The 27945-nt window shown below is 40.3% G+C and overlaps 1 protein-coding gene across 1 annotated transcript in view; it reads right to left on the bottom strand.

Annotated features, from left to right (window-relative positions):
* Window positions 1–1694: 1694 nt before the first annotated feature.
* Window positions 1695–27945, bottom strand: part of ST8SIA1 (ST8 alpha-N-acetyl-neuraminide alpha-2,8-sialyltransferase 1) — a 109405-nt gene continuing 83154 nt past the window's right edge. Inside the window, exon 5 of the mRNA XM_033057967.2 lies at window positions 1695–13346. Coding sequence (XP_032913858.1) covers window positions 12860–13346 — 487 coding nt within the window. The 3' untranslated portion in view covers window positions 1695–12859. The remainder of the gene's footprint in view (window positions 13347–27945) is intronic.

Below are 27945 nucleotides of genomic sequence, written 5' to 3' on the forward strand. Positions count from 1 at the left end.
TGTTGACAAACAGCAGCAACTTGACATAAAGTGGTTGATCAATTTGAGGGGGTAAGGAGGAAATCTGCAGCAGAAATCACAAATTAAGGCTTTTGTCCCAAGTCCCACCTTCTTCTTGAAGTTGTTCCTCATGTTGCATGTTTTCTGTGGTCATTAGGAAAACAGCACGTGCTACATAGAGGCTGAGATCTCACTGTTGTTGAACAGGTTCAAGCAAAATGTCCCAGCCAGCTAATAGATCCTGGTGTGCCTGATGCATCAACTCCACAAAACCTCTCAACAGAATTTGGCAAAATTGCACCAGATGGGAATATCTCCATTAATTCATCCTCACCAATACCACTGCAGCTCTCTCTGCCAGCTGACCTTTGCATTTAGGAGTGTATTTTCTGCCAGATACCCAGATCAAACCATAGAAGATGTGCAACACTTCTGCTAAAATGCCATGAAGGGATGAACTGGAAAAGCACATCAGTGTAACAGATATTTAGAAGCCAAAAAGTAACAGCCACACCAGGCTGTCCCAGCTGAGCATGCCATTGTGGGCTGGAAATCTGGGTAGAAGAGGATTTGAAGTGAGATACCAAGAGAATTTTCTGCATTGAATGTGCTTCTCTTGTCCTTCCCTGTGATATTCAAGCATCTCCTGTCAAAGCCATACAGAAGGAGTTCTAAGGCCCTGGTACTGACAATATTTTGCCTTTTCACGGTGTATTTTCATACAATAAAAGAACATCAGTGTAACAAGGTTAAAGTTTTAGGAAGAAGAGGCACACAGCTAAACAAAAATCCCTGGAATCGGTGGTGCAACTAAGGAAGTACTCCTTTCCAGAAGGAAAAACTGCAAGGCATCACTTTCAAGTTGCACTTCACCAGCTCAAAGTGTAACGTACCTTCAAGGACTTGGATGTTTGACCAGGTTTCCCACATTCCAAGGCAATTTTGCCTCCACAAGGAAGCACCCACAGAGAGATCCTGCGCAGAAGTTTCCACCCATGGAGCAATCCCCTGGCAGATGTCACAGACAGGGAGTTCTCATTTTCTGAGCCCTCACTGACATCTGACCCTCCTTGCCACAGGAAGTAAACTAGAGAGTGACCTTGATGAAGATGGTATATTTAAGAAAAAAAAAAGAAATATTAACATATTAACTGAGAAGAATGAGGAACTCTTATTTAATCACTATGTAGGAATATGCATTTAGAGAAATCAATGTGTGAGAGAGTCAAGGAAAGTTATGGCATAATCTGAGGATTTCTGGCGTAAACATAATCACTGGGATATTATCCTTGAATGGCTTCAGTAATTTATATCTGCCCACATCTGAGTAAACTGGAAGTTAAATGGTCTCTAACTCATCTTGAAACACAGAGTTTTGAAAACCAACCATCATGCTAAGGAAAGGGAACATCTGTCTTCCCCTCTTACCTCGCCAGAGACCACCTTTGCCATGGATAATCCTTCCAATAAAATGAAAACAGAAATGTTTGCTTTTTTGTACCTACCAGGCTGAAGAACCCTGCTCCAACAGTCCCTGCAGTGGCCAGGACCATCTGGCCCTTTATCCTCATTGTTTTTAAAGGGGGCTGAAGTGGGGAGTTTTAAAACGTAAAGAGGAACAGGAAATTGCCTCGATTGTTTGGACATATTGGGTTAGAGAGTGAGAAACAGAGAAGAAAAAGAAGCCCCCAAAATACTCTTTTCATTTCTTAAAATGGCAATATTTATTTTTTAAGATAAATAATTTCAAATAATGACTAACATAATAGTTTACTTTGAAAAACTTCATTAAAATTAAAGGAAACAATGAGCCTGTCCCTTCTGATCATGCTCATTAAGACTCTGCAGCTATGAAAAAAGGCATGGGCTACTATAAAATCATTATTTGTTTCCATCCACTTGCACAAACATTATAAATATGACTTTCCTTATAAAAATCACATAAGATGCTTGTGGCACATTTTGTAAAATGCAACTAGAAAAAGACAAGATACTGTTAATAAATAATACATTCAATAACAAAGCAAATTTTGCTATTGAGAGACATCTAGACATTTTGGGGTACAGTCACCATGAAACAACCAGAAAAAGGGACATTCTTCAGAAAAGCACTGCACAGTACTTGAGAAATGAACAAATTCTACTGACGTAATCATAGAAAATACATTATTGCAGGGCAAAAAAGAGATTCCCTTTGTCCTTGTAATAGTGTTGGCTGACAGCAAACATTTGCTACATTGGAGAGTGAATTAGATCGAAGCCCTAATCACAAGACTCAGAACAATACCACACTTTGGGATGCTTAACACACTCCACATAAGTACCTTTGCCCCTGAGTGTGCCAAAAAAACAATTATTTGAGATGTTCACTCAAGTGCTTCTGTCATTTGGGCACAGTATCCAGCCTGTAAAACTTACACACATTAGAAATGAGACAATAAATATTACATGCTGGGCACTGGAGGTAAAACAAATTCATGGAATTATACAATCTCAGAGGCATAGTCATTTGCTTATCTACTTTTAAATCACCTCATGACATCAAACTACCACATTACCATCACATTTTTTTTCAGTAAACAGGGCAAGAGAAGAAGGAATGCAAATAAAAGTACTAGAATTTAACAACTCACACTGACATCCGACATCACATGGCTCCTTTGGGAATATTGTGTGAGAGAGCAAAAACGGCAACTGTGTCCAGTCCCTAAAGAGCCTTCTGATAACACCAGGGAGTTGGGATAACCCCAGTTACATTCTCTGGTCCCCTGGCTGGGCAGATATTCACCATGGCTGCAACTCGAACAATTATTGGTGCCCTGGGAAATCAGTGACTTCTTGTAAATACCCAGTGAGGTAAATGCAAAATTAACGATTTTGAAAAACCTTTGCCCAGCCCATTCCTGCTCTGTGCCTACAAGAAATGGGAGGGAATTCACAGTTTCAATTTGCACTTTAGCTTCTAGCCATAGCAGCAAAATGTAACAAACCACAGTCACTTGTCTCCTGGCACAGGCACAGATTATTGGACGCAGGATGTGGGCAGGAAACACATGGCATGGCATCACCAGTGAGCCTGACTGATCTCCCAGCCGGTGCAGCCCTGTGAGCCTATGCCTGGGAATAAATCAGATATGCTGGAAATACAAACAGGTTGTCCCTTACAGTGCTGGAAAGAAGCAGATTTGACTTCAGGAACACAGCAGTTTGTTTATTACTAGCCTAATCGTAAGGGCCATGTTACGAAATCCAAGTCTGAGAAGGAAAAATAGTCAAAAGGGGATGTGGTTCACTGCAAAACCTGCTAGAAGTATCTTTTTTCCATTTCTCTTCCCTTTTCAGTATTTTTACACTACAGAGCTCACACTAATAATCCCTCTCAGGGACACAACATTCAAATAAAAACACATGCATGTTTTTACATTCATCATCATCCACATGCTACATTTCACAGTTCATTAACAGAATAATGCACTGCTCTTGAAAAACATCACAGCAAGGCACCTTTCATTTCCTTGGTGTCTTTGTTTTCTTGCTTTTCTCTGGAGCTTCCAGAAATGGCCAGATGAAAACAGCATTAACGCAGGTTAAAGCAAAGTGTCTGGTATGTGTAAGAAACAGAAAAGTTTAGAAGCCCTTGTAACTTCCATGAGCCATAAAAGTAAAATAAAAAATTATATTGATGATTTGGGGTTAGGGTTAGGGGTTAGGATTAGCTTTAAGTTCCATTTTGCAGAAGGTTCAGAGATTCATCATGTTAGTCAGACCAACAGGACTGGACACACCTGCCCATCTGTTCCAGTCTGGAGACTGGGTCTGTGTTAAATGGTGGGACAGTTACCCTTGCAAATAAAGTGGAGAGGACCATTCGAAGTCCTGACTACTCTCACTCAAGCCAGGGTTGCTGGCAGGGAAACTTGAATTCACTGCTCCAAATTTAAGAGACCTCTCTCCTGAAACAACTGGAAACAGAGATTGATAGAAATCAGTATTATGGGATTTAAATGGTTCTTTCGTGCCTGTTATCTGCACAGCTGGTAACTGTGGTGCAGATTTGGTCCCAAAATTTGCACGTGGTTTTAGTCCAAAATGTATCCAAAAGCTCTTCATAAGAACAACTTGTGAAAATAAGGTCTGGTAAGTTTTGCTAGATAAAGATTGGGCCTGTGCCGTGGGGCTGTAATTCCAAACTTAGTATTTGATCACAGTAAGGATTATTGAACATACTGAAAAGCAAATTTCTGATGCAATTTCGGCCTTACAAGAAGAAGCCCATAATTTGTCTGGTACAGTTTTACAAAGCAGAATGACACTCAATTTCCTACTAGCTGCAAAATCATTAACACTACTTGTTGTTCCTATGTAGATGAGAGTGAAAGAATTATTAAGGATTTGGTTGAAACTTGAAAGTAAACTCAAATTCTACATCAGGTAGCCTTCAAAAGACCCATTGAACTTTGAATATATCTTTGACAGTCTCACCTTATGGTTACAGAACTGGATCTGGACAAAAGGAACTGTTAATATTACTTACATCTGTAGTTGTTCTGTAAGTAATAGCTGGCTGTAGGATACAGTGGTGTGGCTAAATATGGAGTAGAGACTAGACAAGGTAGAGTCTTGTTAGTTTCTAGAAATGGGGCGAAATTATGCCAAATTGATTTTTGCCTTTTTCCTTTCATATATATTCTCTGTATTCTTCACACATATTTGTAGTTCTGTAGCCTATTGTTGTATTCTAGCTAGTTTCTCCAGTACTTGTCCCTGCAGAAAAACAGGCAGAAAGACAAAACACATTCCAAGGCCCCTATCCTATCTCAGCTCTGTCTAGGAACCAAGGTTGAGATCAGTTCTTCGAGATGTGCTTTCATAAACAAAGTTTGGTTTCCATCTAAGGGGTGGGGGGTGGCAGGATTCAAAGAAGGTTGAACTAGGGGAAATTGCCTCACCGCTTATGCCTCTAATTGGTGATTTTTGTCCATTATGCTAATTTGCTAAACTTATAAAACTGTATTCACCCCCTGTGGGGGCGAGCATTTTGTGGATTATTTTCCATGTCTGCCCCTAGAGGCCTCCAATAAAGATCAGCCTTTATATTACCTCCTATACTAACATTATCTCAAAAGAGTGTTGTCTTCTTTCTAGGTTCTTTAGTCCTCAGCATCACCACGGCAGTTACAGGCCCTTATTAAGGAGAAATTGTTTTTAACTGAATTAGTTGAGATTTCATCACTGAAAACATAAGTACTGTTATGAAATGAAAATACTGTGCACTACACAGAAAAAAAGTGTAAGACCAACTTTTTAAAGAAAACCAGCATTTGAGATTGGAATAATACCTTAGATATAAACAGTCATTAAAAAAAACAAGAGAGAAGAAAGAAGGATTTCTTCCTTGCAAACACTATCAGAAAAGAAGAATTCCAGTTTAGAAGTGGAAGCTTTGAAGAAGTATGGACTTGAATACAAAGCTAGAAGTGCAGAATAAACTGGAAACCAGGGAAAATTCACATATCTTTTAACATGGGTTTTTTTTAACATGCTTTTTTTAGTTATTAGTGCATTTTAGGAGAAAAAAAAATAGGAGATATTTTTCACATGTGAAATGTTTGCAATTTTTTGCCTCTAAATGATTTGAAAGCAATTCTTCAAGATACTAACCAGCATCTGAGCTATAAACTTCAGGTTGTTTTGTTTATATTTACATAACTGTCTGCCTATTTATTACTTAGGGAGTGTCCAGAGACTTACTTACAGAGACTCTTACCCAGAAAAGGGTAAGAGCTCTGATTGACTTTTTGTTCAATTTTCAATGAAAAGTGACATGCATGAAAAAAAAATCTCCTGTTTCTGCCTTTAAATGGAACAATTATTGGAAGTGCTTATGGAGTGGGAGTTTCAAGAGCACTGAAAGCTGACCTAATCCAATATTACCTCAATGGGGATTTCATTATTGATAGAAATAAATCCAGAGTGGTTTTTGCACTCTGTAGCATCAGGGAGTCACCTTCCAGTGACCTCCTCCTGTATGCAAGTCTCATACTCAGATAAGATGATTTTTGGATACTCAGATAAAATGATTTTTATGTGTGTGTTCTGTAACAGGACAAACCACTTAGTGACCAAATTATAATACACTAAAGGACATGATTTCCAGACATTTCCATGCTCCTTGTAGTTTTCAGTACAAAGTCCAGGCCTTTAAAAACCAGTCAACACATGGTTGATCTGTACAATCAGTCCTTGAATGGTCCTTACAGAACGAAGACACAACACTCAGTGGGAGATGTCAAGCAGGCAGACCTGTGGCTAAAATACCTTTCTTTTTTTTTTTTTTCTGTCAGTGCAGCACACTCTGCCCAAACTCTAAATCCTGCCTGAAAATTATATAGATTTTTTTTTTAATGGTATTGACTTTTTCTTCCTACAGCTCAAGAGGCAGCAGCCAACTCACATGCTCAAAGGAGACCCGCCAGACACTACAAACCAGTATTTTCCTGAAAACTGGGCATCTTCTGGCAGTTTTACTCTGCATATGATGGATACCCAAAAAGAAACTTGCATTCCTGAAAAAGGAGTGTTTATTTTCAGCCCATGGAGGGTTTATAAAAAAAATTCCAAGCATTTCCTATAAAAACGCATGCACAGAAGAAAGAAAAAAAAAAGCTGTGATTATGGCAATTTTGCAGAAGACAAAAATCTTTGTTGGAGATATCTGAGTAGAAACTCGAATTAGTGTCTCAGATTATGCATTTATTTTCAGTGAAGAACTTTCATTTACTATCAAGATAATCATGGAATAACAAAGCTTCCTGAAGAAGGAAGACTCCTTAAGTTGTTGACAAGAATTCAGCTTGAAATGTAATGCAATTCTGTAATTGTTTCCTTCCAATGAACAGAAAATTACACAACTCATCTCTGCTATGGGTCCCATCTGACTGAAACAATTAATTGAATATACAATTAGAAATCAGAAGGAACTATTCAAATGTACTCCAGTGTTTTGTTGAACACTATCTTATTCATAAACGTAGAGAACAATTACTAATGGCACTGCTTTCTTAAATTCACCCTGGATTCCCTCACAGGAGTTAAATCCAGGATAAAGCGAGGGAAAAAGAAAGATTTTACTAGGAAGGTGAGGACATCAAATAACAGGAAATTCCACACGGTCAGAGTGCTAAAGGTTTTCTGGCCTTAGAGGGTCCCAGACACGATAAATATTCAGCTCAGCAGAAAGCTGACCCCCTCCACAGCAGAGGGAGTACACAGTCAATAATTTAAGATGCAGCTTTAATAGGCCTGTCTGAGATTTGCCAGGGATTTCAAGTGCTGTTAAAAGCAGGTTGGTCTCCAAAGGGATGAACTACTACCACTATTTCCAGTAAGCCCAGCACTCCTGACTGTGAAGCAGGACAGGGCTTGTCATGCCATGGGTAATTATCTGGGATCATGAGCTGGTCATGGAGCTGCATCCCCTGGTCCTGAGCCCAGTCAGGGTGGCATTGGTGGGCACTGGGCAAAGCCACAGCAGTGGCCACAAGAAACAATCAACCTTTCCCAACAGGCAAAAAGTTCCAGCTCCTGTTCTGTCCTGCACAGCTCGGTCTCACAGCCACAGCTGGAGTATTTTCCCAGTCCTGCAGAGAACTCAGAATGGCCAGAAGAAACCTGGATCCGGCAGCGCCTCTCTCCTGGTTGCACCAAACCCAGCACTTTCAATTAGCATCACTTTTTTTTCCCCCAGCACAACACTCAAAAGCAGAGTGAAATTCATTCTAAAGCATATGCATTAAACTGAAGAGGCTGAATACACCAGGGCTCAGCTTGCTGCAATAAAAACTGATGAAAATTAATAATCAAGGAGGAATGAGTAGCTGTTTAAGTTCTCACTGCTGCCAAAAAAATATCAGCCAGGGAGGAGAGGTTATGGCTCCTGTTGGTTCTTTGCATTCCACTTATGGAAACAAGTTTGTTAATATTTAACAAAAATAAATCTAAGTCTTTTACTAATTGTTCTGTTCAGAAACTACAAAAACCTCAAACATATGATAGATTCCAAGAGATGAAAGATGGGAATTCAAATAAACAGGTATTATTTTACAACAACCTCCTTGAGAAAACACAATCTTCTTTTATCTTCTTTCTTTTCTCCAGTAAGGGAATTACCAACCTCTGGCTGAAACCGTATTTTTTATCTGGAGTTATTTTCAACTCTTGGTGGATATGTCAACAGTTTAAAAGAAAAGCTTGTTCAAACAACAAAACATATTAGCTGCCTTACGGCTGGATTTTTTAAAATCCCACTTCTATTCACAAAGGGAATGATCATCTCTAAGAACACGGAAGAGAGATCCTTTAGGATGATGGTTTGAGGCAGAAATAGAAGTCCACATTAAGAGGAGGTCACTGCACACTAGGACAGCTACAGTGCCCAGAATACCCCTCAAATAACCACATAAATGGGGAATAGGCATTTCTGGACAAAGCCTAATGAATTTTGCTTACTTGGAAGAATCAGCTAATGGAAAATCCACCATATGAGCTTTTGAAGGAGGCCATGATTCAAGATAGCAGCTCTTTAGTCCATTTTCTATCTGTGTTTTAATGGGAGTGGCTGGAAAGCACAGTTTGTCCTTCCTATAACCTGGACTTCTTCCAATACTTACTAATCTATTAAGCTGAAGAAGAGTCAGAGAGGCAGCAAATGGTGAGATTGCTGTCACCTCCTTCATTTTCCTCACTTCTAGATTAAAAGTTCCCTTACATCTTAATTACAGGCAAGGGTGAGCCCAATATTAAGTTAGCATTCATGAAGCTGTTCCCAGGAATTTTCTGTAACTACCACATTTCAGGACACTGAGTTTCAAAAAGCAGATGCTTTGCTTAGTTTCAGCTCTCACAGAGGTGCTAACTCAGCTGCCCAGATAACAAAATGAATTTTGAGGAAAATAACAAAAAGATGAAAGTAGTCAAGCAAAAAAACCCAGCCATTCTTTCCATATTCTGTAAAACTTCAGCTGTAACAGAGGCTTAGACCTTTGACTTTAGTAGCTGCCTCACACCAAACTTGCTATCATCATTCCAGCAAAAATATAAAAACACAACATTCATGAGAAAGAGTTCTTAGCACTGTAACAAAGTCTGTGCCAAAATTAGAGATGTTTTTACTCTCATGAGCACGCCTCCCACTCCCTTCTCTAGGACTTTGCTTTGCTGGTTTCTCTTTTGCTTGTCTGATCTAGAAAAAGCTCCGAGAGGCTTCCTAATCAACAAGCAGAAAGAGTTTTACATAGTTTCATCACAAGTTCAAAAATGGGTCTTGATATCCTCAAGGACATATATAGCCCCAAAAAGATTGTATCAAGAGGGATTTCAGTGCATACCTTTCTTGTAAAGGTATTTATTTTATTCTCCTTACAAACATGGAACAATGATTCCTATCCAGGCAGAGCAACATTCCAGCACTTCTGTCTCTTGTCAGCTCTATGATAAAATTAATAACTATGAATATTAACAAATTATTTGGCCAGCATTAACCAGTTTTTATTGAAGATGAACTGCAGTCACTTTCAACCAGGAAGATTTGTGCAGCTTTACCTACACTATCAGGGAAATTCAGGACTGGCAGTGGAAACAGAGGTGCTGCAGGAGGGAATTTCACTAACAAATATTAAGATTTCAGAAGACTTCACTAAAAATATAGCAACACAAGCAATGACTTCCCTCCTGAATACGGATAAATTCTTAGGCACTTCCATGTAATGGCGTATTTCATATCAGTGAACCTACACATGGACTGCCTTCCTCCGAAACATCCAAAAGGCAAGCTCCACACTCCACGTGCATGGAGAGCCTTCACTCCAACATTTATGTCAGGTAACAGCCACTCTTGCAGCTGCTTGATTTTGTCTTTTTGGCTGCTCCTGCCACAAAGGACTTGCAGAGTTCTCCCACATCCCTTTTGACCTGCTGGGCAAAAGGCTGATTACTGGCCAGTGTTTCCAAGGACAACTAAAACAGATTTTGCCTCTCAAAAGAGGCATTTATTTTTGTTTCTCTCCTTTTCTCAACTGCCAGTTTTCTGGAAGTTATAGAAAATTGTTTATCCTTGAAGCCATTACTTTCTCATCAAATGTGGTTGGCTTTGTACTGTGTGTGCCAGTTATACTCACTAAATGTAAATGTGAACAGAGCCAGAATTATCAATTTCTCCAATATCAGCCACACATCACACACAGCCTGGGTCTCTCCTGCCCCCCTAATTCCTTGGAAGCTATCTCCTAGCAAACATCAGGACTGCAGACACCAGAAGGGACTCGCAAAGGTCTCAGGTTCAGTCCTACAGATGTCGGGAATACAACACCTCCAGATATCCGGGCACTGGTTCAACATAAACAAGCCAGAACTCATGAAACACTGGACAGAGTTTTTCTACAAAAAACACTTGTACTTTTAATCCAATTATTTTCCCAATATGTGGCACAAATAATTACCAAGGGGTTGGAGAGCTGTAAGAGAGGTTCAGAAGTGAATTCCTAAGTACTGCTAAAAATACCAAAAGATGACCAACAAAGAGGTAGCTTCCCCCTACTTTCCTTGTTCCCTCCTGCTCTCAAGGAAATGCTGGCATCCTGCTGAAGTGCCATTTATAGCACATCATATTCCAACTGTTGTTTTCACAGATCTATAAAGCACTAAAAAACGCAAACTCGATGCACCCAATAAAAACCATACAGGCACCTCTTTGTCTCTAAGAAAGGCAGCTCAGTCAAATTCTGCCATAACAAGTAACAAGGAAAATATTTTACTTTCAAATCGTCCTCACCGAGTCCCCACATTACACATAATGCACTAATGAAACTGAATGAATTATCAAGTGATGTTCCACCAGCGTGCTCTCTGTACTTTTAATGAAAACATGGAAAAGATAACATGGGCTATGAGGTACATTCAGATTCTATCACAACAGTAACTAGAAGACTCCAAAATCTCCACATTACCCTTTAGCATTGCCCTGTAATCCTATGAAACAGTACCCACTTTATGTTTGGAATATCCATAATCCAAAATAAAATTTTTGTTATGAAACATAGGTTTAAAAAGAAAAACATGACTATTTTCCCCCAGTTTCCTACACAGAGAGTTGAACAGTAGCTCAACATATTTAAAGAAGAGCCATGGATTTAGCTTTTTTTAAAAATTATTTTTATCTATAGAATTTGCAGCTGGTAGTCTACAAGGAGAGGCCTTATCAACACTTGAGAAGACACATCCCCCAAAATACTAGAACTTTGGAGCTAGAACAGCACAGGAAGTTGTTGTGAAAAGTTGATGACAGTTTTGTTGTTCCAACACCTTGACTAGATTTTCAGTAATAAGGTAATAAGAAAGAGAACACTGATCTGGATTTTTCAAGTTAATGGTTGGTAACATCTTGCAGCTTAAATTGCACCGTAGACTGAGGTGGGATTCTTCTCTTGTCCTCCAGTGCTAAACCAAAGCAAACAAACAAAACAATTTCTCATTTCCATGGTGAGAAGACCATCTGCTCCCCAGGTAATAACCCAAAATAAAACAGTCCTTCAGGCACTGTGCACACTCACAGAATTTACCACTGCCAGCAGGGCAGCCTTACATCAGGCATGCCTTCCTCTTTTTTCCTTTTTCTTGCTGCCTGTGCAGATTTTTGGTGCTCCCAAAGGCTGTTTTATTTCCCAGACTCTCTTTAAGCAGAGACAATCTCGTGTGAGAAGTACAAGTCTTTAAGGCTAATGTTACAATCCAAGCAGAAGAGCGAGTCACACACAGAGAAACGATTTTTGAAGCTTTGACTAATTTTAAATGACACTTACATTCATTTCTGCAATTTTCCTGCTATAAGCACATGAAGAACCTCATTCTGCATTCCACTGAACCCCTCAAATACCCTCAACAGTCCATGAACATCTGGAGTCCAAATGAATACAGAATTAATCCCTAAGGCTGGACAGCAAAAAGCAGATCAGGAACCATCCCTGCTATGAAGGTCACTGTGGAAATCTTGCAGCGGGTCACTGAAATCAGGTTGCACTTCACTGCTGGTTTTGTAACGTGTTTTCTTTTCAGACCAATTTGCCTTAACCAGCTCTTGCCCACAGTACAGCACTGGCATAGCTGTAAGTACAGTGACCTGAACTACCCTGATAAAACCTGTCCATCCCTAGTAGCAAGGTATTCCTATGACATTCTAACCAGATTCTTAGCACCTTCACTCTCCCAAGAGTCTTCAGAGGAGCTGATGGTACTCAGCTCCTTGGGCTTTTAAGCCCTTCCTTTTCCTCCTGGGGAGGGAGGGCCGGGGAAGGGCGGGGGATCAAAATAAAAAGGAATAAAAGGAAAAGAAATAAAGAGTCAATGACACACATATGCTGTCCTACACACACCCACACACCCAAACAGGAAAAAAGCAAGGAAAAAGGAAAGTTCTACAGGGTGCTGATCTGGAATGAAATGGAATTTGGAACAGATAGTCATATTTGGCACTGTCATCAAAAGCTTATGAGTGGCCTGGTGACTCTCTGAGCCTTAATGCCCTTTTTACACTTGTCACTTAAAAACGTCCCTGGAAAGTTTAGCTGTGCTGCTTCTGACATTGTTTTCCCACTGCTGCTGAATGGACTTGATGGAGAGACACATTTCATCCCCTCCCAGTTCCATAAAGCACTAAATAATTAGGACATATTCCATTTGGCCTTCAAGCAGCATTCTTATGGTCCATGCAGATCGCTTTAAGAACAACCAACATAAAACAGAACTCTCTGTTGGAGAGTATGGAAATTAAAAACTATCGGATCGCCCAAACTGACTCCTATGATCCTCAGGCTGAAGGCTGGATAAGAGGGTCCTCACACGGTTCTAGCTGCATTCTCAGTACACCACTTTTATGAAGAAACCAAAGCTGTAGAAATTCCTCTGGCATGGCATGGAATCCGGAGTCAGGCAGGACATTGTCATAGTAGTGATGGCTGATAAACTTCCCATGCAGGTCCACCGAGAACGGCCAGAAGCCGTAAATTGTCACTTCCTCACACAAACCAAGGGCAGCACTGACCAGGAAAAGCCCCGTGGAAAGGCGTTTGGCATGAATACCTTTGCTCTTCCAGAACTTGCCAATGTCCCGCAGGAAGTTTGGGTTGGCAAAAAGGACGGCCTGCTTGGCCCCAAAATCCTCCAGGGTGTAGTAGACGCGGAGGGAGGGTCCCGTCCCTGTTTTCATGGAGAAGGCTGGCATGTAGATGTAGCTGTGGTTATAGACCTTCACGCTGTCCACAAAGGCTTTTCGGGACCACAGCAAATTCTGGAACCTGGAAAATCACAAGGGAAAATGAGTTGGTCACACATAGGTTTTCCCAGATGTTCCATAATCTGCCTAAGGGCTGCTCTTCGTATGCACATTTACAATTCCCTGTACACCTTTTCCAGCCCAGAGAAAGTCCAGACAAACTTCTGGCTGTCTGACACTGCTTCTCTTTTGAAAACAGACACCTGAATAGACAATTGAAAACTATCTGGTACCCTGCTAACTCCAAAACCTTTCTGATTCCATCTTTTTAAGAAAACCCAAATGAACACTGACAACATTCTGTAAGACTCAATCCTTTTTAGCAATATTTTTCATCTGTCTGAAAACCCACTTAGATTTTTCAGGTATGGGAATCTATAAAATAAATTTTCAAATCTGTGTTGTTCTTGTTTCTTAAAGGCAGACTAAAATAAAAACCCAAGTTAGATTAGGAGGGCAAGGTATATGTACAGAATATTTCTTTGATATGAAAACAGCACATGACAATTTATTTAATTGCCAACAGCTATTTGCTGATGGCGGTTCTATTCCTGACGTTTGACTGACAAACTACACAACCAGTATCACAAACTACAAACTTTCCTTGCCTATGTTTCCTCCCCACCTTTATCACTTGACAATATCCAAAGCCTTCAGAATGTGAAGCTTACTACACTAAAAACCACTTTTGTACAAGCCTCAACACAGTCATTTCATTGCAGTTAGGCTGCTCCCGTGTGTGATCCCAATTTTTAACTCAATTCCCAAATGCCTGTGTTGCTGCCTCCTCTCCCTGTTTCCTGAAGCCAAGGCAGATGTGTCATCACTAATTCCCTAACACCAGAAGAGTCAGAACAAGAAGTTAAGTCAGCAGCACTGGATTTTTTTCCTTTCTGTTGTGCAGGCAGAAATAGATATAATAATACTTTTTTAAATGGTTATAAAGAGATCAATTTTATGTATAAACCTCTTGGAAACTATAACAAGAATGACACAAACAGGTTTAAATAGAATGCCAGATGAGCTCAAGAAGAATTAGACTAAATTTCAGCTGAAATTCTTGGAAACAAAAAAACCCAAACAGCTTCAACAGCATTGAAATGTCTCATAATATATTCCAGATCTTTCTGTAGTCTTTGTTTTAGCAAAAACACCCCTTGAAATATTCTTGATAAATTGAAAGGTTTTTGTCGTTATTTTTAATATTAAATATTTTGTCTCTGGATTTGCTACAAGGCTCTTGCAAAACATCCTCCACGTGGTATTAGAATGAAGTTGGTTTGAAATCTGAAGTCTGTCTGGGTCTTCACTGCTTCTCTGCTCTGTAGTCTGTTCCTACTGCATGGTGCTATTTGCTAATGGAGACACAGCCACTGGCTTCCAAGCAAGACATCAATTCAACCCCATCCTACAAAACAAAACCCAGTAATTTCCTAACTTATTGTATTTGGCACTCTTTTCTAGAACCAGCCAAGACACAGTTTAGTGTAGAAGGTCAGCCAAGACCAAGGCACCTTGGAAGAAATTAATTGTCTGCCTCTTCACATGGCCTCTCCCTCCATCACTACCACACCTATGACTGTTCCTCAAAATAAGCATTACCAATCTCTCTTTCCAAGGAGTTGCAGGACAACCTACAGATTACTGGGCCCATGAGTTGGCTCCATCCTACCAAGCCTGTTTTGTTTCCATCAGGACACTGTCACTGAGGGGAAAAAAACGAATTAAAAAAAGAAACTTCAAGGTTAAGGCTTTCATTATTCACCTAAGTGCTCAGACCGCCAGAACCCAAATATTGTTCCAATATCCCTAATCACTTCTGAAAGGTCCTAAGGCCACCAGCAGGGTTTCAGTCCCCATTCAGTCACTGGACATTGCAGGCTTAAACTTCCTTCCACAATAAAGGGTGCTGAGTGAACAGCTTGATGTTGTGGGGTCCTTGCACCTTGGCTGAGGAGAGACCGGAGGCACATTCACTGTCACTCCTGAAGCACCATGTCCTTTCCCACTTAGAACTAGTCCACAAATTTTACTTCAGGGGGCAAATAGTTGTGTTTATTCTAAACCTGCATTTTCCAGCAAATTTATCATTCTTAGAAAAGCCCCACGCAGCTCAGGGTGACCACATTAAAATTCCTCAGCCTCAGAGGGCCAGAGATTGTGTGTGAATATTAATTTGCTATCAATACCACAACATTTGCAATTCTTCTGAATAAATCTCCCCAAGTGCCTTAAAGTAACAAGAAGTGAACTGCAGTGCCATGAGACCAGTGCATGGGAGGGACTCCATGCAGAAGGGACAGCTGCATTTGTCACCCTGCTGCAAATTGTCCTTAAGGAACACCATCACCTCCTGGAAACCCATACCTCATTCCAATGACCTGGATGGCAGTACTGGTAGGTGTCCTGCCCAGTTCAGCAGATAGACATTATACATGTGTCCAGGAGCCCATGGAGAAACATAAAATATGCTGAATTATGGCTGGGCTGGTGGTCTAACAGCCAAAAAGCTGCTGCCCACCTTCAGCACCTCATGAGGGGACATATTAGAAAAATAAATGAAAATTTTCTGTTCCCTATTTCTAAAAATGGGAGTGCTCTCCAGCATTGTGACACTTCACAGGCTGGATAGAAGCTGAGAAACCCGGAGACAAATGTTGTGCATAAGCAAGTTTCTGGAGATGGTGCTGGAAGCTCAAGTGTGTTTTCCTTTAACTCCCAATCCAGACAGGGAGCCCTGCAGGCTTTGAAGGTACCATACCACACCCATCTCAGTAGGCAGCAAGAAGGCTACCCCATGCTTGACAGAGAGACCAGGAAGGCTTTTCACTTGAGGCTTTGTAGTGCCCACAGGAGCACGACAGTGTTTGTCTCCTGCATGTCCTGGCATAGACACCACCAGCCGGGTGCAGCCCTTGCATCCACACAGGCACAAATGCCTTCCTTCATGCCAATCCTCGCCCAGAATGAGGAGCTGCTGGCTCCTGGTTAGTGCTGGCCTCTACTGAGCATTCTACTGCCCAGAAGCTGTGCAGCTCCACCACACCCACACAGCTTCCAAAGAGTTGCATCAAATGATCTAATGCTTTGCACACAAGTGCATCTCAGGCAATGTTATCTCCCCAGGGCAGCCTGGAGCAAGAAACAGCTGAATTGCTTTCAGGGTCCTCCCACGACCTTCTACAGTCAAGCTCACACAAACCTGTGGTGAGTTGCTAGCATTTGGATAAAACTGGAGCTGGAACCTTCCAAGTCCTGAGCAGCACATGGAGACTCCACAATTTGCAATTAAGTGTTCCAGCAGCTCCGCAGTCCAGAGAGGCACGAGTGACTATGAATCCTGATGAAAACAGATCCACACAGCAGGTCCAGCCCAGACACTCCTGTTTCCACTGCACTCATCAGTGGACAGTAAACAACTCCAATCATCAGCACCACATATTTCTCTCAGGTTCCTATGAAAGATCAACTTAAAACCAGCAACTTTTCAGCAGCATGTGGAGGCAGAGCAGCACAGATATCAGAGAAATCATTTCCTTGCTATCAGCTGGAGAATTCCATCAAATGCTCTGCTCTGCTTTTCCAGAGAGAAACATTAATCCAAGAGAAAACTGCCATGGCACATCGTCTTAACAGAACAATCAAAGACTTAAGAGCATTAAGTGTTTTGAGTTCTGTTTTTAATCTGTTTTGAATGTTCTTATTGATGTTCTTTACCAGATATCCAGAGACAGGGCTGCTCTCTGGTACTGAGAGACAGTTTTCAGTAACCACAAGGAATTTGCTGCAGTGACATTGAGCTAACCCTCTTGTGGATAATTATGGAAGCATTCCCTTGCATCTTGGTTTCTTTTTGATCTCCCCAGAGAGTTGCTATCTCATGCCTGTGACGATATCCCAGGCACTGACTCTGTTGGCATCTGCAAAGTCACAAATTCAGCCTTCTGGATTAACTGGGAGTTGACTTATCAGAGGGAAAAAAATAAAATTATGTAATGAGGGAAACAGCTCAGATACCAAAGAAATAGTGTATTATTTTAAAATTGCGACATAGAGCTCAAGGGAATAGAGCAGAAGGCATAAAGACTTATGTTTGTCATATCCCTATGACAAACAATAGCCTCACAAAAACTATTTAGATAATTTGATGGCAGCATTAACCAAGAATGATTTAGCAATTTGCTGCAGCTGTTGGACTCTGCTTACGGCTGGGATCACAAGAAGTCAGCTTGCAAACACACATCTGAGCCTCCTCCTCTGTGACAGAGGGGTTGTACTGCACTCATTTCTCAGAGTGCTTTTCAAGCAACAATGCCCCCCTTAATGCCCTGTGCTCTCACTCATATCTAGCTCTTCTTGATGATGTGCCCATCTGGGGCTTGTGCAGAAAATCTTACTGACACACAGACTGTATCTCAATTAACAAATTGTTCCCATGTGCTCATTCCAAATGTGGGCACTTCTAGCATGCTTTAGGTGCAAGGTAGACTTTCTGCTTGTCCACACAGAGAGTGAGAATTGAGCAATTAAAGCACTATAAATGGACCCCCTTTCTTATTTTATCCCAGCTTTTGCAACTACACAAGCCAGTGTTGACTCACCTGAAGGACAGCAACCTGAGTTAAGAGTCAATTATAATCCCATTAAAGTCAATGGCAAAACCAGTTCTGATCCCCAGTGTTCTGTCATCACCCTCATTTCAAACACCTTCAGCAGGAGATATTCTTTCCTGTTCTCAATGTGGGTCCCTCCACAGGCACCATGGTCACCCAGCTGAGAATTTCCAGTATGAGTGGGGTAATGCTATTCCGATATTTTCCTTCCCCTTTGCCCTTCTTCCCTGCTGGTTCTTTGTGGATCAGATGCTCGCTCCTCTCAGGGGGTGACTGACTCCCAAACTCACCCCAGCTCATCCCTTCTGTGCATCCTGCAGCCTGCTGAGACCCCACACTGCTTCTTCTTTCTGATGAACAGGGGCTTCCAACCTCAAAGGGCCTGTTCTTCTCTGTCCTCTCTGATACCAATAATCAAAGAAAAATTTGCCTCATTCTCCTTTTCATAAACCTTTTGAATGGTGTTTTCCAATGCAGGGATTCTGGGTACTTCCACCATCATCTTTAAATACACAAAAGCAGGGAAAAAACACTCCTTGCAGTGACTTTCTGCAAGGAAAGTTTCTTACTGACGCACTGTCCTTTGTACATGACCTTCAGAATAATTTGATGCATTCAGAAAGTCCAGTGAGACATGGCAGAGGTATGTTTTAATCCCCATGAAGAAGTAGGCTCATTTTCTGCCCGAATTAAACATTAATTACAGCTTTTTTAAAACCTCCACCCATTACTGCTCTGTGGCCCTGGAAATACTATATATAGTGCCAAGGGAAAGCTGACTTTTTCAATGGAACACAGAGCTGTCCTCTACAGCAAAACAGTGAAACATAAAAATCAGTATTCACTGGTATTTTGGGACTGTGTGTGATCCTTATTCCACAAACTCAAAATAAAATGTGTTTTCAATAGCCACTCTTTCCAAAGCCAGCAGAGGTAAACATCAATCCTTTCTGTTACCTGAGAGCTTAGACCTTAGCTTTCACAAGAGGAGCTGCTTAGTCTGACTCCTTGAAAATCGTGGCTGCTGTAGTCACACACAAGTTGGAAATAATAAAGAAGGACAGGCAGAACAAGATGTTTGGAAATTACAGTAATTTCATGATTATAAAGCGCACTTCTGGGTTGGGACCAAAATTTTAGTCAAAATGGTGTGGCTTATAATCGTGAAATTACTGTACTTGTATTGTTAAAATTGCTGCCTGGTACTTCTATGTCTTCTGAATACTTTGAAACTCTTACAACTGGAAGTCAGGAAGACAGGCAAGTAGGTGAAGCAATGAAATCAGCTAGGAAAAACCACAAACAACATAGAACTAAGTCCAGTATCTTTGGCACAGAATTTAAGAAAGAGCTGAGAAGAAACATAACCAGATCACATACTTCCTTGGGTTTTAGTGGAAAAGAATCACAACAGAGCCCAGACAGCTTTTAGGAGATTAATTTAGGATTAAGACAGTGTCCCTAAGACTGTCTGTTGTGTCTTTGGGACAGCAACAAAACAGGAACAGAACAGAGAATCATCTCCTGGATCTTTCCCTCAGATACATTCCAGACACAGGTCCCTGCAGATCACTGCCCACAAGAGCACTGCAGAAACATAAGGCTAATAACATTACGCCCTCCGGATTGCCCTGGCTCCTGTGCTTTATAACTCAAACAAAATCTACCAAATAAAATAAAATCTACCAAATTATGGCAGTTACAAAAGACCTATTCATAGCTGAGAATATTTTAGCTGTCTTTGAGTTCTCTCTTTAATGTCATTACATCCTTTACACATTAACAATTTGCAAATATCAGTGAAGGTGACATTCAAATACATCCTCTCTTCAGTGTCTTGGAGCTCTCTCCAAAAAAAACTGGAAAGAGAGAGGAAAACAGCAATGTTTGAATGTGTATTCTTTCTAAAGGTGCTCTCCGATACAGAAATTATAGACTGAAGGAAATTATTTTAAGCAGTAAATGCTTCTTTTATGCATTATTATTAGGGATTATGGCAAGAACTGTAACTAGGATGGACTCTCTTTGAGTATATAAGCATCCCTTTTTAAACTTTAATACATGAATCACTGGTGCTTTCTCAGACCATGCCACAGCTGTAGGACAAATCCCTCTTAAACACTGTCAACTAGAAGCTTGGTAAGAAAATCAGAAGTTCGGAGCCATAGGAATATGTGGTGAATCTAAAAATCTTTAAATGGGGTAAAATAAATTCACACAACTCTAAAACACATAAAAGAAGATCTCTGTATTTTTTCTGTTAGCTGCTCCCACTGGCCAACCTCACCTGCACTCCCAAGGGGACAAGCATTGCAGCTGAGCAATGAACTAGTGGTCACCTGAGTATAAACAGGTGACAAATTGCTCTGGAGCCAAACACGAGGCTGAAATTATAGAAAATAGAGAGAAACAAACAGCCATTCCACAGACAAGGAAGCCCCCTCCAGTCCTTGGCACACAAAAGATCAGGTCATTAGTAAAATTCCTGGAAATAAACCAGGAGGATTCAAACCAGCCCAGACTTTCTATCCATCTAATATCAATTTACAGCAATCTTGGTACTGTTCAGCTATGCCTGGAAGCATTAGATGCTCCTCAAGGCTTCCAGCAGGGCCCAAGATGTGTTGATTGCTGCACATTGGGTCTTTGAAAGAGCCTTCCTTCCCTTCTGCAACCCACACACAGAATAAAAGGAAGACTAAGGAAGACTAAATACAAAACCAGCATATTTTCAACTGTACATCCCAGTATTTTCAGCTCAGATCTCCTTATAATTGTGTAGTTTGTCAATGCAGTAACCCCAGCGAATCTTACTTCCAAATATTTGCCTAATCTGTTATCCTCTGCATCCTCCTAACCAATTATTTCACCAGTACTTTCTCTCTTACTTCATTATTGTCTTGATCACTTCATCCAAAGCCTTTTAAAAATTCAGATATACTCTATCTACTGGGTAGCCACATGCACCTATTCGAAGAACCCCCAAAGTTTTTACAAGAGCACATACATTTATCCAGGTGTTCACTAATATTATCTTCTACTACAGTCTCCAGCAAATCAGCTGGAAGAGATGTCAGCCTTACAGATACACTTGAACTATTTTTAATTTGGACTGCTTTTAAACACTGATCCCATTTCTAACACCTTCCAGTCTTCAAGTACCAAGGCAGTTTTCAGTGAGGAAGTACATACACGACTTTTTTTTTATGGGTGAGCCCAGTTCTTCCTATAAATGCACATCCATCCTGTATCTATACCATAAATTCACTTAAAATTATCTCAGTCTCAGCCTATGAGCCTCCTCACGGGCACAGGGGATGATCTGAGTGTCTTCCACATTGCACAAAGATGCCAATCATTCATACAGCCTCCTTTTTATACCTGTTTTTTATAGCTGGCCATAAACTAACCATAAACACACAGCAGGTGGATGTGGGTGTTTGCTTCTTTTTGGCTTATGTGGTTCCTGGAAAGAGGTTGTAGCACAAGGCTTTAATCCCTCTGATTAGCTGGTCTTGAAAACTTTTTCTACTTGCCACATAGATAAAATATTTAATCAGCCAGAGTTTAATATAGATTCAATTTCCTTTGGAAACAGCTCTAGCTTTTGGTAGGGTGTTTCTCTGTTTCCCTTAATCTCCTTTTTCTCTGTCCTTTAGTGATGTCAGCTTCCTGTTACCTTTTCCTAAGGCTTGACAGATGCTCCTGGAACTTTGTCCAGTATGACACCCTTAGGAGAGTCCATTATTTTGGGTAGATCATCCAGATGAATTTTCTAAGATGTTTCTTGAGAATGCCACCTAAATTTCTTTTGAACACAATCAAACTGCCAAGGTTTTTCCTCAAATCTTAGTACAGCCTGTACTCAATTTAAAATGCTATAGCTACAACAATCTTGACCAAAATAATGAAATAGAATGAGAGTACAGATAGCTGAAATATGTTGGAGCTTTTTTTGTAGTATCTTCAACTATTTTGATATCTGTGCAAGTTCTAGTTCCTACACCTTTTTACCCTACATTAACTTCATTTAAAGAAGACACAGTGTAAAAGAAGCAAAAATCAATTTTTTTTTCTAAGGTAGAAAAAAAGAAAGAATTTGCTAGGATAGAATGATACTTTTGAAAGCCATTGAGTACTTTAGAGCACTCTATGCATTGCCTGAAGAAAGTGGAGTAGAACATTCAATTCCCTATTTCTCTTATTTTCCAAATACCAGTGAAGGTTCAGTGGCATTCAGAAATATTTATGTTATTTAGGAGCAACTTGATAATTGTGGTTGTTTCCCTTATCACACATGTAAACATGCTATGGCTCTTTTTTTATATAATATGCCATAACTCAGATGTGGCCCCACCTTCTCACAATCTGAAATACCATGCAAAAATACCTTTTTCCCTTTTGCTCTCTACCTCAGGAAATGGTCAATCCCAATGAATTGTCAGAACTGGATGGAGCTTGACTCCAGAAGACAGCACTGGCACTTCTTTCAGATTCAGTAGGACAAAAATAAGCTCATTTTCTTTAATATTCAGGGCATTTAATCCTGAATTACAGTAGAAATTCTATCAAAGGACTTCTGACAATCACATTAATACTAAATAAGTTCCACATGTTTAGGTGATTACAATAAACACCAAAGATACCATCACAGATTAAGCCACTATTTTAAAGTATTATTTACCAATCAAACATGAACAAAAGCTACCATTAGTGCCTTGACTCCCTGAAGCAGCAGTAACATATTACCCAAAAAAAAATCCAGGGACGAGGGAGCTCTGGTCTGAGGCCAGACAAGTCCGACACAGGAAAAGAGAACATCTTTAAGGATACCAGTCAGAGAAGGCCAAAGTATTTTTCAACAAGTGTTTTTCAAACAATTCCAAGCTGTAGGTTTGAAAGTAGCTATAAATGTCAGCAGCTCCAAAGAACCTGAGGCTGGCCTTAAATCACTGGAACAACCACAGCCATAAACTCCCCCTTGAGGAATCAGTCACACTCCCAGAAGACTTACAGATACTGGAATGATCATTCAGGGATGATGTCTGACCAACCTTTATATCCCCAGCAGCTCAGCACACGTATTCCTAAAGCAGCAATTCAAGCAGCACAAGTGGTGAAATCCAGCTCCATATTTTCATAAACTAGAGCCAGAATAATTTGTGATGTGCAACAATGGGAAGCTCTTGCTGGGATTTTTATCTAAAGGCTTTACCCAGATAAGAACTTGGAAAACAAATATAGTTTTTAACAAGCAACATATCTCTATCTGAATTTGTCTCAGGGACAGAATTTCCCTTCCTTAATCTGCTACTCCAGCAAGTCACTGATTTACCAAAATATGAGTATTGGTATAATGCTGATACTCAACTGTGACGGACAAAAGACTCTCTAACAATTTAAAGTTAGAAAGGGTGTGTTTATTCAGCGCTGGGCAGCACCGTGGGGTAGCCCCCTAATACACACTGCAAAATTACAGGTGGTCACAGAGCCTATTTATTGACAAAAGGTTCAAACAAATACATATTCATAATACCAGCCCCTCACATCCCTGCTTCCTATGGTAATTAGCTTGAATAGCTATTAAGCATGCGTGGTTGGGTTCTTGAATTAAGTCTGGGGTCGTTTTTGTGGGGAGGGGTCTTAGAAGGAGGAAGTAAGGCGAGTCTTCCTCACCCTGACCTTTTCTATTAATGACAATACAAATGGCTTTTGGGGCGACTCCAGTTTTGCAAAGAATGAGTTTCTGGTTGCAATTGTTTGTGTTCTTTGGATCTAACTACTAGTTTCATCCTTTCCCATTGCAAGCACAGCTAAGCAAACATAAATTGACAGGAAATCAATTATTTAAGTTTCAGGTAACTATCTTAAGTTCAATTTCTTTTAACTTTTAACTAAAATCCTAATTTCTTTAAGATCAGTGCTTCATCACAGCACCCAGTGCTGCTCTGCTTCACCAAACTAGGCAGTAACTTACACGCTCCAGTAAATCCAGCACTTTGCTTGGAATACCAAGTCCTCTTTAGACTGGTCTTACATGTTCTAAAAACCAGACCATTTTTTCTACTTTCTCCCCACATCTGCATTTTTATGTTGAAAATGGCCAACCTAAAAGTGCTAAGAAGTCCTGCCAAATATGAAAAATCTTCGAATATACTTTGACATGGAATAAAAATACAATCATAAAGATCCAGTCTGAAGTCTTTAAATTGACATAATTCCTCTGGTATCAGTGGATTTACACCAGCTTTCATCAACTTAGGATATAGCTCAGTCTTGATGATATCATAGGCCAGACATTTAAAGTTTCAGGGACCACCAGCACACTGTGAACATACAAGTAAAGACAATGACATCATCTGGAAGCACAAGGCTGTGGAGATGATTCATTCAGCATAATCATTTGCATTCCTGAACCAAGTTTAATGTAGCAGGAAAAATGAGGGATGGCAGGAACTATGCTGGAGTATGAAGTGAGAAAAATAAACAGAGCACTAGTGCTCTGGCATAAACAGTCCTGTGTGCTGTGTTCCAGAAGCCATTCCCAGTTCCATTTCCAGCTTAATAGGCCTAGGAGCGTGTAGTGAAAAGCAAAACAATTTGCACCAGAGCATGCTAGTGTGCCTAGGGAATTCCCTCTCCTAAAGCCAGTCTGCAAAAGCACTTCAGCCAATATACACCATCTCCTTCCTGCCCTGTTTTTCCCAGTGCCAGCTCTGCATTCCTAAGAGCTGGAGCACCAGGTATGCGTGGGGCAGAGGATAACCTAGTTCAGCTGCATAAACCAGCCTCCCCTGGGCAAGCCCAGCAGTTGGATCTTTTACAGTACAATTTAACTCCAATTGTTTGGGAACAGCTCGTTTGCATGTAGCAACACTTCTAGATTTCCCCAACAGTCAGGGAACAAAGGATCACCTGGGTTTAGGGTTTCTGCTAGGGCTGGGTCAGGGACAGATATTCTGGCAGAGCTGAGATGCCACAGGGGAGCCCAAGGAGGAACAGAGAAGAGGCAAAAAGCTCTGGAAATCCTGCAGTGTCAGCACTGTAAGAGATGCTGACTTCAAAAAGCTCTTTATAAGCTTCCAGCAGCCCTGAAACATTTCGCAATGTCTTATAACTACCAAAAAGTCTGGGATAAAAAAATCAAATGCTAGACTGGCAGATGATGGAAAAACTAAAAATAAAATGAGCGGAAGAAATCAGGGATAACACCAGCGTCTTCTTGCTTCTAAACTCTGATGATACTTGCTATATAAAAAGCTCACAGATGATCTTAAGCAGTTATCTGTGGCTATATTGCAAAATCTATGAGTAGATTCACAATTCACACTCTTGCTCAGCCCAGATAGAGCATTTTTTTTTTCAAAGTCAGATGCACAGATGCACTGAGTGCATCCACACCATCTTCACTCCAAACTTTGTTCTAAAAATTCTTCCTGAGAGAGCAGCAAGAACTTGTGCAAGTTCCCATTTTCAGGACAATGGTTTTGTACAGCTTTCCTGTATAACAGGACACAGTGCTGTGATACTGCTGAGAAACAGATTGTCCCCTTTCCATTCAAAAGGATCTCAAAGCCAGCAGAAGAGCTGGATTCCTATTTGCTCCAGATACTGCCTGCAGGAAAAAAGTCAGGGTGAGGCCATCCCAGGCTGGGTACAGGGCAGAACAGGGCTGTACCTAGCTGTCAGCTCAGGGAGAAAGGACCCAAGGAAGGACAGTAACTCAGTGCCTCCCTTTGAAGGATCACAGCAATATATTCCTCACACTCACAGGAGGAGATGGAGTATTGCATAATACTCTTTACAGCACAATCTGTGCACTGTCCACAGTTTTTTGCTTTATTTTTACATTTATGCTGACTACAGTGCTATAGGCTTTCACATGCTTTCAACTTCCATATGCGTACAAGTTCCACTGAAAATAGCCTGCTTGTCATCCTCCTGAATTCTATTTCCTTTGGGAAACGCCTGAAAGATTCAAGTAGCCACCTTCTGAATTACTCTGCTGAATTGGGGAAAAAAGCCCTCAACTTTTTTCTACAACATTCTGACACTTGAGAGCATGTTATATTTTTTGACATAATTAGCAGCCCATTCCCTCCACATAAAAACCTCATTTAAAAACTTCATTACCATGTTTGAAAAACAATGATGATAAAGAAAAAAATTCTAGGATCACAGTATTCAAATCCATATTTTAAAACGTTATGTTACCAGTTCAGCATTTCTAAATATACAGCAATATTTTAAATAAAGCTCCCAATTAGCTTAAAACTCTATTTGTAATAAAGAGCTCCCTATTTGCATTTCTTTGCTATTATCCCTTAGCATTCACAGCTAAGCCATAACTTTACAAGAAACCCAGTATGTAAGAATAGTTCATTACAACCATAATGAAAGAAGTTACTTCCTCATTTTCCTTTCTCAAATCCTCATATTTCAGTGCCATAAAAATTTTAAGCATCTGCACTGCTCTTTGCACGTTTGTTGAAAGATTAGTGAAGTGCACATTAGCTAAAAAATACATGAAAGCTGAAGAGAGAATTTGGCTAAGGGTTTTTCACCTAGGAGAATTCTCCATGTCACCTGCATGTCAGGAATTGGCTATGGAAGTAAATATCTCCAATCAATTTTTCCACCTTCATCTATTCTCAAAGTTCCTTGAAACTGTTATAATTCTTTAATTGCTACTAAAACAAGATGCAGAGATTCAGGTCCTACTTTTTATTCATTCTGGGGCAGTTGAATCATATTGTTCTCTGCCCTGTTGAATTGTACATCCTGACAGCTTGGCTTGCCCCATCCTGCATTATCTTTCAGCAGTACCATTTGGTTCTCTTTCAGCACAACAGCTTTTGGCAGGTTTCTGTTTCCTCTTCCAACAAACCAGCTATTGTGGAAAAAGGATGAAACCAAGATGAAGAATTCCAATGGGTCAGCTTTAACCTACCAAATTGCTCCTCATACCTTGAAAACCTTTTCAAGATATGTCCTTTCACCAATTACTCTTTCAAATCAGGAACTGGAAAAGCTTCATTGCCAGAAGCAAAGCCCCTCCACAGGAAAAAAAAAAAGGTGATAGAAAGTAGAAATTGAGTATTAAGGTGGCATATTTATCATTTAATTAACTAATTCTGTAGAAGTTTTTGCCTGTAGTATATTCCAGACCTGATGGCAGAAAACTGCCATGAAAAACTGATAAAACAAGCTTCCTCAAAAAGAGAGTGGCTGAACTTAATAGGAAAGCAGTCTGTGCCACTTCCTATGATACCCAAATAAACCAGCCAGAACTAATTTCAGTTATTTAACTTTTCACCAAAAACTTCATCCCAGAGAGGGCTCTTATCATGTTCTCCAATAAAAAAAAAAACTTGCTGACCTGGGATCTGACTGACACACTTATTTTTGTGTTCATACTTGGACCTTTTTTATATTTGCTTCTGGACTTTCACGGTTATCACCATGGTTATCCATGGTTCTCACCATTGCAGACCATTTAGAAAAAGTAATATTTGCAATTAAAAAAATACTAACCTGAGAAGAACCTGTAAACTGCTTTTGAAAATACAAAAAATTTGTAAATTTTATTTTTCAATTAATAAATTATTCTTCTGAGTAATGTACCTCAGAACTCAAAACACCATTAAAAGTGAATTTTACTGTATTAATACTGTGACTGGGGCAAATAACACCCACATCTGTGATGATCAGTGTATAAACAGGGAATGTTAATGAGCAAACAGTCCTGATAACCCTTGAACTGCTGAAGCCAGATGGAAGCCCTGTGCTGACTCTGACAGAGCACACACAGCCAGATACATCCTCCCAAGTATGTTGTATCTTCAATGAGACCGAGTGAAAAAACAGTGCATAAACTCCAGATCTCATCAGCTCAACTGGAGATCCAAAAAAGTGCTAATGAGAGTAAGGGAAAACAGCCAGAAGCAGTCATTAAAATGCAAGTAGAAATAAACAGCTTGGAGATGGTGAAACATGGAAAATGCCAAT

Source organism: Catharus ustulatus, chromosome 4 (genome assembly GCF_009819885.2).
Source record: "Catharus ustulatus isolate bCatUst1 chromosome 4, bCatUst1.pri.v2, whole genome shotgun sequence".
Taxonomy (NCBI): Eukaryota; Metazoa; Chordata; class Aves; order Passeriformes; family Turdidae; genus Catharus; species Catharus ustulatus.